We start from the raw sequence: 15085 nt of genomic DNA on the forward strand, positions 1-15085 counted from the left end.
TCGCGACGCCTTAGATACCTAAACAACAAATCAAGTTCAAATTCTGCGTAAGCTCAAAGGAAGGCTGTCAGGTATCTGCTTGTATGTGGTTATAAGATTGGGGTGAGGGGGTGGAAGCGAAAACGATTAAAAATACGTTTACTAAATACAGTACTTGAACGGTTTGGATGAAGGGAAATTTTGTCCGGAAAAGGGAAATTCTGAAGTTTATGAAGGGAAAACGGCTCTGAAGGAATTGGCATCACTGCAACCAAGTGTTCTGATTCGTGTCACTGCGTGAGAGTTGGTAAAAACCTCTCATCCTACACTTATCTACTCTATTCGTAAAAACCCTTTGTTATGTAATACGCTTTTATTAATTTATTATACGATTAATATCTTTAATAACTACCCAATTGTCTTTGTTACGTGAAACATTAAACAGGAGAGGAAGAAGAAGATCTATCGTTTTCAGGAATCAATTATATACAGTACGTTGTTGAATCCTGATTGTTTATTTGATTGGATGTATAAAGTTGCTTATGTGAACGGTCTTGAAAATCATTTCACTAACACTGGCAGCATAACATATAAGGGAAGTATAAGAACAGGTTCAAATTCTTATTAAATTTAAAGTCATAATGGCTAGCCTGGCGTCTGTTAAGTTGGAATTGTTGTGCAAAAAAGAGATTGATTATGACTTACCTCCGGAAGATCCACTCGAGGGGAAAGGGTGGACATACGAACTGATGACTGACAACAAAGAATTAATATTATCTACAACAGAAGGAGAGCAAACAATGGATAAGGATGCAGCTATGTTTTCTTTGGATGCGAAACTAAACGTTGGTATGGTGAAATCAGAATCTGCAGTACAAGATCATCCTGCATTTGAAAGTAATATAGAAAAGCTAAGAAAAATTGTGGTTCAAGAGAATTGCGCATCGTACTCTAAGGACTCCCTGCAATTAACAGCAAAAGGTTCAAATTCAGTTCGGCAAGAAAGGTAATGTTCAATTTTTCATAAAGCAATTGGCTCAGATTGATAATATGGTTCTGAAAGTTCATAGATTAAAAACAATACTTTATGATAAATATTTAGGTATGAGAGTTGTAAATTTATAATCTTCAATTTGGAAACGGAATAGCACATGTAGACTAGCTGTGGCGTATACCACATAGTAGTAATAGTATCGAAAACATCCATACAAATCTTAAGTAGTTCATATCTTGATGAAATAATGATTACTTTATTACTGATTAAACATTTCTCACCAATTTTTATATATATTTAAAATATGGTTGTTCCACGATAGTGTTTTATTTATATAGAGGCTTTCGCAAAGAAAAAATCTGGAGAATGAAATTTATCCCAAAATTTTAAAAAGTTGAACGTAAAATCTGTTATGCTGGAACAAAAACTATGGACGTTTGTAGTTTTACTTAGGACGTAGCTCGAATGGATCTAGCTTCACTCTTCCGGAGGGCTTCAAAAGACATTAACAAAATACAAGATAGAAAAGGATTCTAACCAACAATGGGTGTTCATTTCATACTCATTTCTTGTTAAAGAAGTAGTCGTTTTGTATTTTCAGCACTCATTTCCAGGGAATGGACTTCCATTTCTCCATACAGGTTCACTTTAGGTGCTTAGAGCCACGACCTTCTTAATCACAAGGCCATGGGGCTACATTTAGGTTCAGCCGTGACGTCACAACGAGTAGGTACAAACAAAGGCGACAGATTCCTGCGAGGGTGAACGACACTTGTGTGGTTAGTTATAAACAGTGAGCGCGTCTTTTGAAAGTGTATGCGGTGGCGTTAAGTGAATTCTTATTTTAATTGTTTATTTGTGTTTAATTTAAGTGTTTTAAGTGTTTATAATTTGAAGGCAAAAGTGCATTTTACTTATTGTGTCCCGAATTGTAAAGGAATTACGGAAACGGTCCAAAAGTTTCTAAGTTTCCAGTTGAAGACAATCTACGAGAAAAATGGCTCCGTAAAATGTACAAAAAGACTTCATAGTCACCCAATCGAGCAGGGTAAGGCTGTGTTTTTTTTTTTTTTCTCAGGATAGTTCATAAGAATGATTCTTAAGATATAATCTAAAAGAATTGTATTTTTATTTATTTGTTTAGTTAGTTTTTAAGTACGATATTAACTTACTTCTTTGCAGCATTATTTACATAAAAACAAGAACTTTCAGATTTTTTGTGTGCTTGAAATAGATAGAGCAAATTCAATAATTCAGGAACTACCTATAAATAGTAATATCATATAGTCTTCTCTGGAAGTAGGCAACAGTACGATATATTGACATATTCCTCAGATTCAATGATGATAATTATATTTAAGTACCAGATCAATAAATCAGTACCATACGTAATTATAGTTTAATTATAGAATTTGTTTACTGTATCAATGGCAGAAACGCCAAACATGTATCTGCGAGTATCAACAATGCCTATGGTTGTATATATATATATAAAGTATATATATATAAAGTATTTTTAAAAAGAATGACAATTTATTTTATATTCATGTTTGGGCATTCACAATTGACAGACAGCAGCAATATTTGTTTATCATACATTAATTATAAAAAGAAGTAACAGCATCAAATATAAATAAGGAGCCTGTATCTTCTTCGAAACAAGCTTCAGTAATTTAACATATATGGTTAAGAGGGTCAGTGAGTTAAAATGTGATTATTTTGATAGGTCTACTTCATTTGTAGAACGAATTCAGGATGCGAAATCCTGATGGGAGAACGAAAGAAATTTACCTTCACTTAATAGTTTTGGTTTAAATTCCACACCCATTAGCAAGTTATTGGGGCTGGGTAGGGGAATGAATAAAATTACACAATTGTCAGTAGTATGAAAATTAATTACAGTAATTTATATGTAACTAGCAGCGTTCACCCCGCTTCGCTGGGGTCACCCCGGAACGCAATAAACCTTCTTAATTAGATAATTTTTACTTTTTCGCTTTCAAGTGATATGATAAAAACCATAGTAGATTGCAGTAAATGTTAACATTATATCGCCTGTCATTTATGTTAACCCGCCGAGTGACACGGTCATGCGGGTTGCATATAAATACGTTTATTTTTACCTATGATGAACTAACAAAGGATTTGTACGTTATGCACACTTGAATGGTCAATTATCTCAAGACACTGGTGATTGAAAATTAAAGTGATATGATAAAAACCATCTAGGGTCCAAATCCTAATAACCCCCCAAAAATGAAAGAAATTGGTTCAGCCGTATTAGCGTGATGAGGGAACAAAGGATTTGTGCGTTCTCTTTTATATATAAGATTAATGGGTGAACTAGTGATATGGGAAGTCAGTGGTGTACGCAAAATTTCACGAAGAAAATGGCTCAAACATTAAAGAAAGACAAAAAGCAACTAGGGTTATTATGATCTGACAACTTTGTATACATAATTCCACATTATGTAATAATTACGAATGTTCATATATGTGATCTTTGTCAAAGCATTTCAATGGAAAGTTTTTTTTTTCAATCCTACACACAAATTCGCTTCTGATGATTTGGCAATGTCCGTGTTAATTGTTAAGTGTTGGTTACAGAATGTAATTTTATTGACTTCTCCGATTTCAGTTATTATCTTCGCCCTAGCTGTTGGTTCAGTGGCTAGTGCGTGAACCTTTTGTGCATCAGGTCTCGGGTTCAAGTTCCACCCTCAACTGTAGATCTACTGTCCTCGTCTCATACAGACTCGGTGCTGAAAAAGTATGGTTTTGTTTGATTTGGTTTCGTGTCTCTCCCAGTTACATAATCAATTACAGAAGGCTTTCTCAAAACATATTTGAAGATCTCTCAACAATTACCATTAAGCAACAAAATTTAGCAGATTATTTCTTCTATATCAAGACCAGAAATTACTTTACGAGACGAGACGAGAATCCTACAAAAAATTGAGAAAGATTTTCTACTCTCGTGGTCCACGAAGAGTGTAATATAACAACATTCAAATCATATTGGTTATTGAAGTATATTATGTAATCACTTACGTATCTTCAAATGTTGATGAACGCTCTTCAGTATGTTCGTACAATCACTTGAATAATTTATGAATTTATACTATGAATCGTGTAATACTAAAACACTGACATCTAACACTTGAGTGAACCAGTGTTGTCCACGAGACTTGACCAAATATCTTGTCTCGAAGATGAGACGAGAATTGTCATTTTTGTAGGGTCGTCTCTAATTTGAACATAAGGGGGCGCGGTGGCTCAGTGGTAGAGCGTTCACCTCTGGTGCTTGGGGTCCTGGGTTCGATCCCAGCCCCCGCCAAGTGAACTTTGTGGTGGACAAACACCGTGCTCGTGGGTTTTCTCGGGGTTCTCCCGTTTCCTCCCACTTTCTTCATTCCACCATTTCACTCATCTCTCATCATCACCGTCTCCTTTAGACTAACCGGCATAACTGTGGGACGTAAAACTCAGAGATTTTCTAATTTGAACATACACCATACACTTCTCGTCTCGTTTCCCAGAAATTTCTGTATCGAGGCATTACTCTTGAGCTTCTCCAAGTACTGAATTTCTCAGTCACCTTTCGTGTCACTTGTTAAATTCAGCTTATCTTTTAAATATAATTTCTTCCTAATCAACTTTTTTTTTTTTTTTTAAAGTTTTGTCTCGCAAACGCGAGGACTGTGTCTTGCAATACGCCAAAAACATTTTCTTAAAGGCAAATAGCTAATAATAACAAGCTGTAGTAGTAAACGCGTTTGATCACCGTATCTCCTGGGTGACGTGGAAAGCGGGGAATAATAATAATAATAATAATAATAATAATAATAATAATAATAATAATAATAATATAATAAAGAGGAAGAAGAGTTACTCGCAGTAGTAGTGCGACTTTTATTTCCTTGGTATAACAACATTAATTTGCAACAGGTTCGTGGTGCCCCAGTGGTAGAGCACTCACCTCTGGGGTATGGAGTCTCTGGTTCGATCCCAGCTCTCTCGAATTGAGCTTTATAGTGAACAAATATCGCATGGGTGAGTGTCTTGGAGTTCTCCCATTTTCTTTACTCCACCATTTCGTTCATTATCATCATCACCGCCTCCATTAGACTAGGATCATAATTGTTAGTTAAAAACAAATGCAACTAATCCGTAGCAAGCACAAACCACACCTAAAAAGTAAAACAAAAACAACATATGCGTGCACGCCAGTAATACATTTAAATGTGTTTCTAATTGACAAATATGCTCTCGAAAGATTTTCATGAACATTTTTTCTGTGCGCTCTAACATGATACAAAGATTTTGGAAAATTTTGTAGTTTTAAATGTTTCTAACCTATTATTCTGTTAAAATTTCGATGTCAGAATTATAATATTTAATAATAATTTTCTTGATAATAAGTTTCTTATTACCATTATCCTCCCAATAATAACAGTCTTAATTTGAATATGATCAAAGTTCTATGTCTCTCTGTCTCTTCGTATTTCTTCTTAGTACTCAATGCATATCGCTTGAAATTACTTTCTCTCTCTCTCTCTCTCTATATATATATATATATATATATATATATATATATATATATATATATATATATATATATATATATATATATATAATATTACTTTAAAAATCATTTTTGTAATACAACTTGTTTTTAGCTCACGTGTAGAGTTGCCCAACTCTGCCCGACACACTGCGCCTGCCTGTCCCTACTTTGTGTGACGTCACTCGCTACGACGAAGGCCTTCTCTCTTCCGAGGGTAGTGTTAGAGCACGTACGCGATACAAGGATTATTGTACAAACGAAATGTGCTAGATGGCCGATAAAAGAAAAATATTGCTATGTAACTTAGAGAAGGGTGCAGGATGTTGGTCTAACTGGAAGCAAAAGGATGTGTCAGATAGGATAAAGCGGGTCACCGAAGGTAAATATAGGCCTATACGTACATGAGGATAGCACAAAACATTGTGTATAGCGTACACTTACACATCTTACGTCTGGGATATGTATTTGTACGTTTCTAAATATTTTACGAATAAATTCCTGAAATGCTTTAGATGCATGCATTGCTTTATTGAAAAACAACAGAAAAAACTAATTTGTTTGGTTTAAATCATTTCTTTGTTTGTTTGTTAGTTTGTTTCAATATTTTGCTCCAGTTATTTATATCACACATGGACAGAAATCAGTTTGTTTCGCTTTTTTGTTATTATGCAACAACCGGGTTTTTTCTGGAAGAGGTAAATTACGTAACCAGCATTAAATTCAGAGAGAATTGCAGAGCGAACGTTAGCGAATGAAGGCTGGTTAAAGCCCCACATGGAACCTTGTTTTCTATCTTCGTTACCAACAATTCACTTTCTTTTCTCACATCACTACCACTTACCTTTACAGCTTCTACCTTTACAGTCCCCTACTGTCCTAAAAAAAAAAATGTTTTCGATATTTTCGTGACTACTTGCATACCACTATCAAGTCATTTCTTCCGTAAATCATCCTACTTTCTGCTAGTTTTGACCCCCAATACTAAACAATTACCTTACTTTTTAGTGCAAATGAAAATTGATCCTAAAAATCGTGTTGTTAGCTATATAATGTACAGTCAAAGAATTTAAAATTTATTAATCTTCAAATTCTTGAGAACCTAGAATCCTAATATATTCGTTTCGTCTCGGTGTATAAAAGTCCGTCTCGGTCTCGTCTCGGTATATAAAAATCTGTCTCGGTCCCGGTACTATCCCTAGCTTAAAAAAACTGGTTTAACCAAAAGAGGAAAAATGTTCGTAAAAGAGTTTGTTCGTAATAGTGGTGGACGGTGGGAATATTCTCGGTAGGAAAGAATTTAAAAAATGAATTATTCCCGTTTTTTTTTTCCTGGCCTATAAAATTCCAGGAAAGAATTCATTTCCATTTGTTTAATCTATCTTCAAAATTATAAGGACCATATGACTAATTATAATTTTTCTATTTAATATATTAGGATTTCCTTCTAGGTTCTCAAGAATTTGAAGGTTAAAAAAATTAAAATTCTTTGACTGTACATTATATAGCTAATAACACGATTTTTTAAGCATTAATTTCCATTCGCGCTAAAAAGTAAGGTAATTGTTCAGTGTTGGGGGACCAAAACTAGCAAATAGTAGGATGATTTACGTAAGAAATGAGTTGATAGTGGTATTCAAGTAGTCAAGAATGTATCGGAAACATTTTTTTAGGGCAGTAGGGGATTTGTACAAACCATAAAGGTAAGTGGAAGTGATGTGAGAAAAGAAAGTCAATTTTTGGTAAAGAAGATAGAAAACAACGTTCCATGCGGGGCCCTAACCCGCCTTCACTCGCTAACGCTCGCTCTGCAATGCTATCTGAATTTAATGCTGGTAACCTAATTTAATGAATTAAACCATAAAATAACAGCATCGAAATAGAATATCGCAAAAAAGTAGGTGCAATACTGGCCCCCCAATGCTAAACAATAGCAAAAAGTAGCAAGGAACTAATTTACAAATGATGAAAAGGAACCATGTGGTAATGTAGAATTATCTAGAAATAGAGATGAAGTACTATTAATAAACTCTGTACCACCGTTAGTATTATACGTCGCTCTGTCTCAACTCTCTGACTTGAATTTTCTAAGAGGTACTCGGGCATCTCTTACATGTTAATTAACGCATGAAATTTCGAGAAATGGGCAGCAAGAAAGGTGGTGTCTGGTAATGATATATGCAAAATTGTAAAGATAAAGTATCTTGCAAATATTGTGAACATACATATTTGCGTAAATGTTGACAAAATTCTTTATAACATTTCAAAATTTTATATGTTTATAATATCACTCGTAGAGTCAAGTTCAAAAAAGCCACTTCCATGTAAATTTAAACTTTTTAGTGGTTTAAAAGTATGTTGACTTATACCATTGTTGAAACATATTTACTTTCATAGGACATATTGTAAATAAACATCCACTTAAGCGCACTCTCTAAATATAATAGAATATTAATAAAATAGCATAACATCTTTCAAAATATACATTTTAAAGATTCCTCTGGGTCAACAGTTATATCACACTGAAATATAAAAGCGAATTTTTCTTTGAAATCATAATATAGTAATATAATGAAATATTCTTTGTGATTGAACATAAGTTTCCGAAAAATTCCCATTTTTGGGAATCTTCCTGGAAATATTAATGAAAATCATCTCTCCGGGAATTTACCCATCACTAGTTCGTGAAATCTTCATGAAGACACATTTTTGGGTTATCACGTTTCACTCCCGTATATGGATCGTAGTATAATCAAAAGTAAATTCCCCATTCATTACTCAAAGAGGCTAACCTACAGAAGGAACTTCTTTTCTTTTTTATAAGTTTATGAATGTCAATTTTCAGAAATTCTAATAATTTGTTATTATTGTTCTGCAGTACCAATCAAAGAAAATTCTAAATATTGTATCGTTTTACTACTGTTTGCTATTGATAAAATACATCGAAATACCGAACTTTCTTTTGGAGGGAAGAATGCAAACACCTCGAGAGGAATTTCTTGAAATCATAAGTATCTTTGGTAACTATTTGTGTATAAATGTGTCAGAGCCAAAGTGGATTCAATTCACTTTTGTCGCTGATATTCAAATTAAGTCGTATTTCTTTAACTTGGACTAATATAAGTCGTAGTGAACCAGCTTGGACTAAAGTAGTTCTTCTGTACTCTGCAGTACTTTGAAATTGTCCATATGTATCTCTGTATAATGTTTCACGTCTGCAATTTATGTCTTTTTGTCCTTCTGAAATGACACTTGACAATTTTATTAATAAGTATGTAAAAATCAAAACAAAGTATTTTTATCAGGTGTCTTTTGTGAGAAGTCGGCAGGCGTATAACATTTTGACCAATTAGTCCTAGTTCCGAGTTCTACTGGAAGACAATTTCTCTCGGATGTAACCCGAGAAGCGGTTTGATTTCCGCTTTAAGCTCATGTGACCGCTTCCAGCAGAGAATGTGACCCTAGTGTTCTTTTCTCTTGTTTTCATTGTGTTTTTCTTGACATATTCTTGGCTACATGTTTAGCTAAGTTCTCAAACTGATTTAATTTTATATTTTACCATATGATGTTATCTAGAGATGTAAAAAAAAAAAAAAAAAAAACGGCATATTTGAATCGATGGTTTTTTGCACATAAGCAGAGAATTTTGCACATAAAAGACGAGAATATTGGAAATTTTGGCTTTTTTTCTTTTTCGTTATTCTTCTGTTTAAATAGCTTTCGTATAGTATACTCTAAAGTTGAATAGGATTCCATGACCGAAATGCCATATTTCGCTGTGGGCTTCACCATCATGATGGATGGAGCACATGGTTTATGAATTAAAGTATACATAAAGTACGTAGTTTTTGAGGGCAATTTTAGAAACTACTGTATTTAACTTTATATGAACTTCTGAATTATCGACATTTTTTTCTTCTCTAGATAATTTCTTTTTAGTCATCCGTGTTTCACATCTTAGAGCTCAGTACTCTAGGTTCTAGCTCATAATTAAACTTATGTTTTTCAATATATCTGTGAGAGTGTACTTCCACATTTCCGTTATATTGTAGCTGTGCAATGATTTAACAATAATCTTCCCGGACATAAACATGAGTACCATTTGATAGAAATAATCAGCATCGGATTTAGAAAAATATTTGGGAGGGGTTCTTCTGAATAATGTTTGGTTTTTCTAAAATTTACTAACTTTTTTTTAAGAGTAGCTTAATTTTATGAGTACAGGCATAACAATTACAGGCATTTCGTTTCGTTTGTATATTCAGCAATAATCTTCCAGATACAAGCTCGAAGATCATTTTGTACTGATAATCAGTGGCTGATTTAGAAAAGTATTTTGGGAGAGGCTTTTCTTATTAATGCTCAATTTAAAAAAAAAAACTCCTAAATTTTTATTTGAGGACACCTTTAAGTTTATGCCTAACGGCAAAATTAATATTTAGTTTGTTTTGGAAATTCCGTAATTTCGGGGTAGAGGCTTCAATCCGAAAGACATCCCCACCCTAACCCTCTTCGCAAATCCATCACTGCTGGTATTTAGTTACAACAAAGATTTAAAAAACGATTGGAAAGGAAGTCGGCCAGGACTCACAGTACACGAAATATCTCCACATTCACAGATGGAATTAAGAAAAGCTTTTGTCAAAATGGTCGAATGCGGGGTTGAATCCCTGAGTTCACGATAGAAGCGCGAAAGCTAACCACTCACTTATGTTTGTTGTGCTGTTGTGCTTAACTTAAAAGTATTCTCTCTCTTTCTCTGTGGCCACAAAAGTTCTCCATTGGCTTGTGTCCTCATCCAATTCAATCCAGTTTCTACTCTCTATTCCTATTTCTGTTAGACCCTGTATATATAGGACAGTGACAAAATACGTCGGTTTGCAATACTGATTAATGAACCGAATGTTGTTCGGTTCTGCGCATGCTCAGACAAGTACATGCTTTCTTTGTTCGTCGTGTGTGGAAGATTGGTACATTTTGGAGGGAAATCTGGTTTCGTTAAGTATCTGGACTTTGGATTGTTGATGAACGTTTCTCTTGTCTTCGAAACAGAAAATGGAAAAGGCCGAGAAATCGAAGGTAAGCATTTGTTTTATATTCTTAAAATATAATTCTTTTTGATACATTAATTGTTTAAACTCAGAAAATAAAATAATATGATAAAAATACCTTGTTTCTTTAGTGTCCTATATTTAGGACATCGGCCATTTAGCCTACTGGTTTCAAGGAATTTAAATTTCCGGGTAATATAGCAACGAAACTCTATGTACACATAATTTCAAAAGGATTTGCCATTTATTTACGGTAAATTTAATAGAAATAAACGTACAAGAGGAATCTGCATCATGTGGACCTTCAGAATGTAAACACTACTGGAAGAATTTAGATAGCTGGTTTACTATATATATATATATATATATATATATATATATATATATATATATATATATATATATATATTCTTGACTTTAGGTAATATTAGATTATGTGCTTCAAAATTATAAATTTACTAATAATACGACAAAGTTATTTTAGAAAACTTTGACTCTTGTACTGAACAAGATGGTAAAAATAGTTTGAAAATGTATATGAAGGGTAAACCGGTGAAATTTGGGTACAAATTATGCAGTTAGCCACACACAATTGTTACCCACTGCATATAATTCCCTATCAACCTGGATCTCAAGGGGATACCAGATTATCCGACTATGTTGTGGAATCTTTGCTGCCCGTTGTGGAAAACCCAAAATGCCATTCAGTATATATGGACAACTTCTTAACGTCATACAATCTTGCTTCCAATCTGAGACAAAGTAACATTTGCATGACTGGAACAGTCAGGGAAAATAGAACCGGAAAATGTCCTTTGATGTCGTCAAAAGAACTAATAACAAAGAAAAAAGGATTTGTGAATACAAGGTTTGATCGTAACTCAGAAGTGAGTATGGTTAAATGAAATGATAACAAGGCTGTGACTGTTGTAACGAATTTTGAATCCGTTGATTGTGTGGAAACAGTAACACGAAATAACAAAGGACGTAAAGAAGGGCGTCAAATTGCCTCTATGTATTGCCTCATATATCAAATTCAAGAATGGCGTAATTTATTTGACTAATTGATGAGCTTATACCCAATCAAGGTCAAGGGCAAGAAGTGGTATTGGAACTTATTTACGAATGTTGTTGAAACTGCTTTACTTGCTGAATGGAAACTTTATCAGATCTTGGACTTAGGTAATTAGGATCTTCTAGAATTTCACAGAAGTGTTACAATGACTTTGTTCCCACAGTCTGCACCGACAAGACTTCGTCCGAGGCCACAGGGACTATACAGAAGGTGATCAGAAGCACGGAAAGCTAGGAAACATACCCTAATACGAAATGAGAAAGGAAAGCAAAGATGATGTTAAGGATGTCCAAAAAACCGATAACATCATTTCAGGAATGCCAGGTTAGCTTGTGTGTGTTCCGTGCTTTGATAATTACCATCGTAATGTAACAGTGCTGTGTAAAGGTGCCAAGACACATTCTACGGGTATGTAATCATGCAAACGTTGTTTAATAAAACTTAGTAAAAATTAGATATATTTGTGTTTATATTCTAGAATTGTCAACCCAAAAGGCCAATGTCCTATGTATAGGACAGGCTGTACCGGGCGTATCCCGGTACATACAATCGAAACCTATTTTTCGTTTTTATATGTCTCCTATGTAAGAGAAAATATGTAGCACTCAATCAAAAATATGCATTACAAAAATTATGGCACCAAATGGGTTAATATTGTCTTCCCATCTCGGCCTAGGTTTTCCTAATGGACGCTTTCCGATTGGATTTCCAAATAAAAATTTGAAAGCGTTCTTACTTTCTTCCATTCTGGCTTCATGTCCTGCCCACTTGAGCCTCCTTGACTTGATGACTATAACGATGTTCGGTAAACCGTATAAATTATGTAGTTCCTCCTTTTGAAGTTTCTGCCATTCCCCATTCCCGTTCCTCTTGAGTCCAAATATTCGTCTCAACATTTTATTCTCAAACAATTTGAGTCTGCATTCTTCCCTCAACTTAAGCGACCATATTTCACAACCATGAAGTGTAACAGCTATGATTATCATTTTGTATATTTTAAGCTTTAAATTCCTTCACAGAATTTGCGACGACAATATATTTTGAACTCAATAATAACAAAAATTTCCTGATTTCAGTGGACATTTAATTCCTTTGAGGGTATTATTTTGGTCTGGTAATACTGATCCAAGATATTTGAAAGTAACCACCGTGTCGAAAGTATTAGTTGATATTTTAACTCATTCATAATTTGCCGTATTACGATCCTTGTAAACTTCCTTGTATTTAAATTTATCTGTATTTACTCATGTCCCTGCAAGTGTTTAATAAGGCCTCTGCATTTATTTTGATTGTTCTTCTATCAGATTTACATCATCAGCATACACCATAACCTGGTGAATACCATTCAACTCTAGGTCCTGGTTCCTATCTTTGATTTTTCTTATAGCATACTCCGGAGCAAAGCTGAGTAATAACGGCGATAACGCATATCCTTATTTCAGGCCAATCTCGACGTGGAAGCTCGTATTTTTCTACTGGAACTTTGCTCTGGGATTCATTTAAACACTTAATAAATCTTGCTTTTTCGGTATTCCAAATTCTGTAAGAATGTTGTACAATATTTCTCTCCTAACCGAGATGTAAGCCTTTCTAAAATCAATAAACTGTACTGGATAATATATTCCCATTTCTTTTCGGGTACTTATCGAATGGTAAATATCTGCGCGATTTCGACTAAATCCACACTGATAATCTCCAATAATTTCATCTACGTATGGGATCAATCTCATTAATATAATGTTAAGAAATTGACTCGATAATTATTACAATAAATTTTGTCGTCTTGTGAATTGGAACAGTGATTGATTACTCTTTTTAAATGAATTCCATACTTTTTTGTAGAAAGAAAAGTTTCCTAACGATATGTTGAATTTTCTTGTTAAAAATTCAGAAACCTTCAGGACTAGGTAAACCGTGATGCTGGTTATATGTTCTACAGCCTAGGAAGCCATACGCTCAGATGAACCATCTATTACGTATGTGATTCATGAACAGAGAATTCGATACTATCCTGATTCGGAACAAGCTTAACGAACAGTCAGTGCATTACAGAATTTGCAGCTTTACCGGTTTTGCAGATCCGAAGCACCTGATAGGTGGTAACAGATTATTTCACATGTGATCAATCAGTGAAAAATTTGTTAGAATAATTCACACATTGTATATGAAAGTTAAAACTTAACTGAAAAATTTCAAGAATGTGCAGAACCAGCGGAAACGAAGCTTTTGATATGCAGATTTCTGTCATGCTTTTCTTTATTTTGCTTCAAAAGAAGGGTGGCTGATATTTTGAAATAAAAATATTACATACAATTTTGCTAGTTGTGTGTGTATCATTTTTTAAACTATTTATTGTATATAAGAGGTTAAAATAATATTACGTATATTTGTTAATCCTTTGGAATTTATAATGTAAATATGTTAAGAGTTTTAAAAAATCTCTTTGAAATTCATTGCTTATTTTCGAGGTTTCATATTATTATTTGCATCAGTCACTAATTAAATGAGTTTTTTGTTGTAGAAAAGCGAAACAAAGTCTGCTTTATCAGTTTAAAGCAAAATTTTCCAAAAATCCCATTATTTCCCAAGCAAAAAGGCGAAGCAGAAATAACCGAGTTTTTTTTAAAGCCGTTTTTTCCGAGCCCGTGCGCCTCTAATAATATCCCGTGCCCCTTGTTTATTTTTTTCTAATACGAATTGTGTTCTCATTTTTACAAGGACGACAATGAGAAGCTGTTGTGGGCGCAGACCTGAAACCATTAGGTGGGCACACTATCTCTAGTAGTATTACACGTTAACATTTTTTGTTTAACTGTCTGATCAACTGTAGTATATAAAGTCCTATTCCAAAAATATCGTTGCATAGCGCTCAAAATTAAAGTTTCAATACCACATAATATTATTCCGTTACACTCAATAAACCAGCTACTTCAAACCCAAACTGAGGACTTTAGAAGTCAAGGGCAGTAACTAACGTTTGAAGTAGATTTATTTATGGAAATGGAATCTCCATAGTGAAATATATAAACTGAAGGGAGAACCATGACGCAACTCATTCATTGGTAGACCCTCGAGTGAACTGCGATGTGGTTCTTCTAGTTTCCATATTGTGCTGCGAAGAATACTTCTCAAGATATTAATAAACCTTAAGTAGAATAACCCCACTTGGGATGGATGAGTTAGTGAAATTTGATCCTGTTTTCCTAGAATTGGGAGGCAAGTTTCGACAAGCCTTTAGTTGCTATGGTCATAGCCTTTTACGGCTACCAGAGAAGTGCGTGGGAAAATTTTGGTTTATCTGAACGTGTATGAGAACAGTTTGTTGTTGTTATGGTGATAGTCTTGGATGGCTTTATCGTCTTGGGTGGTCATACTCTTGGAGGGATCATAGTCCTATCAGTTATCATGATCGAAGCTTCATG

The 15085-nt window shown here is 34.2% G+C and overlaps 1 protein-coding gene across 2 annotated transcripts in view; it reads left to right on the forward strand.

Annotated features, from left to right (window-relative positions):
• Positions 1-263: 263 nt before the first annotated feature.
• LOC145690808 (uncharacterized) overlaps positions 264-15085 on the forward strand; it is a 54552-nt gene continuing 39730 nt past the window's right edge. For both annotated transcript variants that reach the window (XM_081766101.1, XM_081766102.1), the window contains exon 1: positions 264-985. In XM_081766101.1, coding sequence (XP_081622227.1) covers positions 621-985 — 365 coding nt within the window. In that variant the 5' untranslated portion in view covers positions 264-620. The remainder of the gene's footprint in view (positions 986-15085) is intronic.

Source organism: Thermobia domestica, chromosome 7 (genome assembly GCF_964235325.1).
Source record: "Thermobia domestica chromosome 7, izTheDome1.hap1.1, whole genome shotgun sequence".
Lineage (NCBI taxonomy): Eukaryota > Metazoa > Arthropoda > Insecta > Zygentoma > Lepismatidae > Thermobia > Thermobia domestica.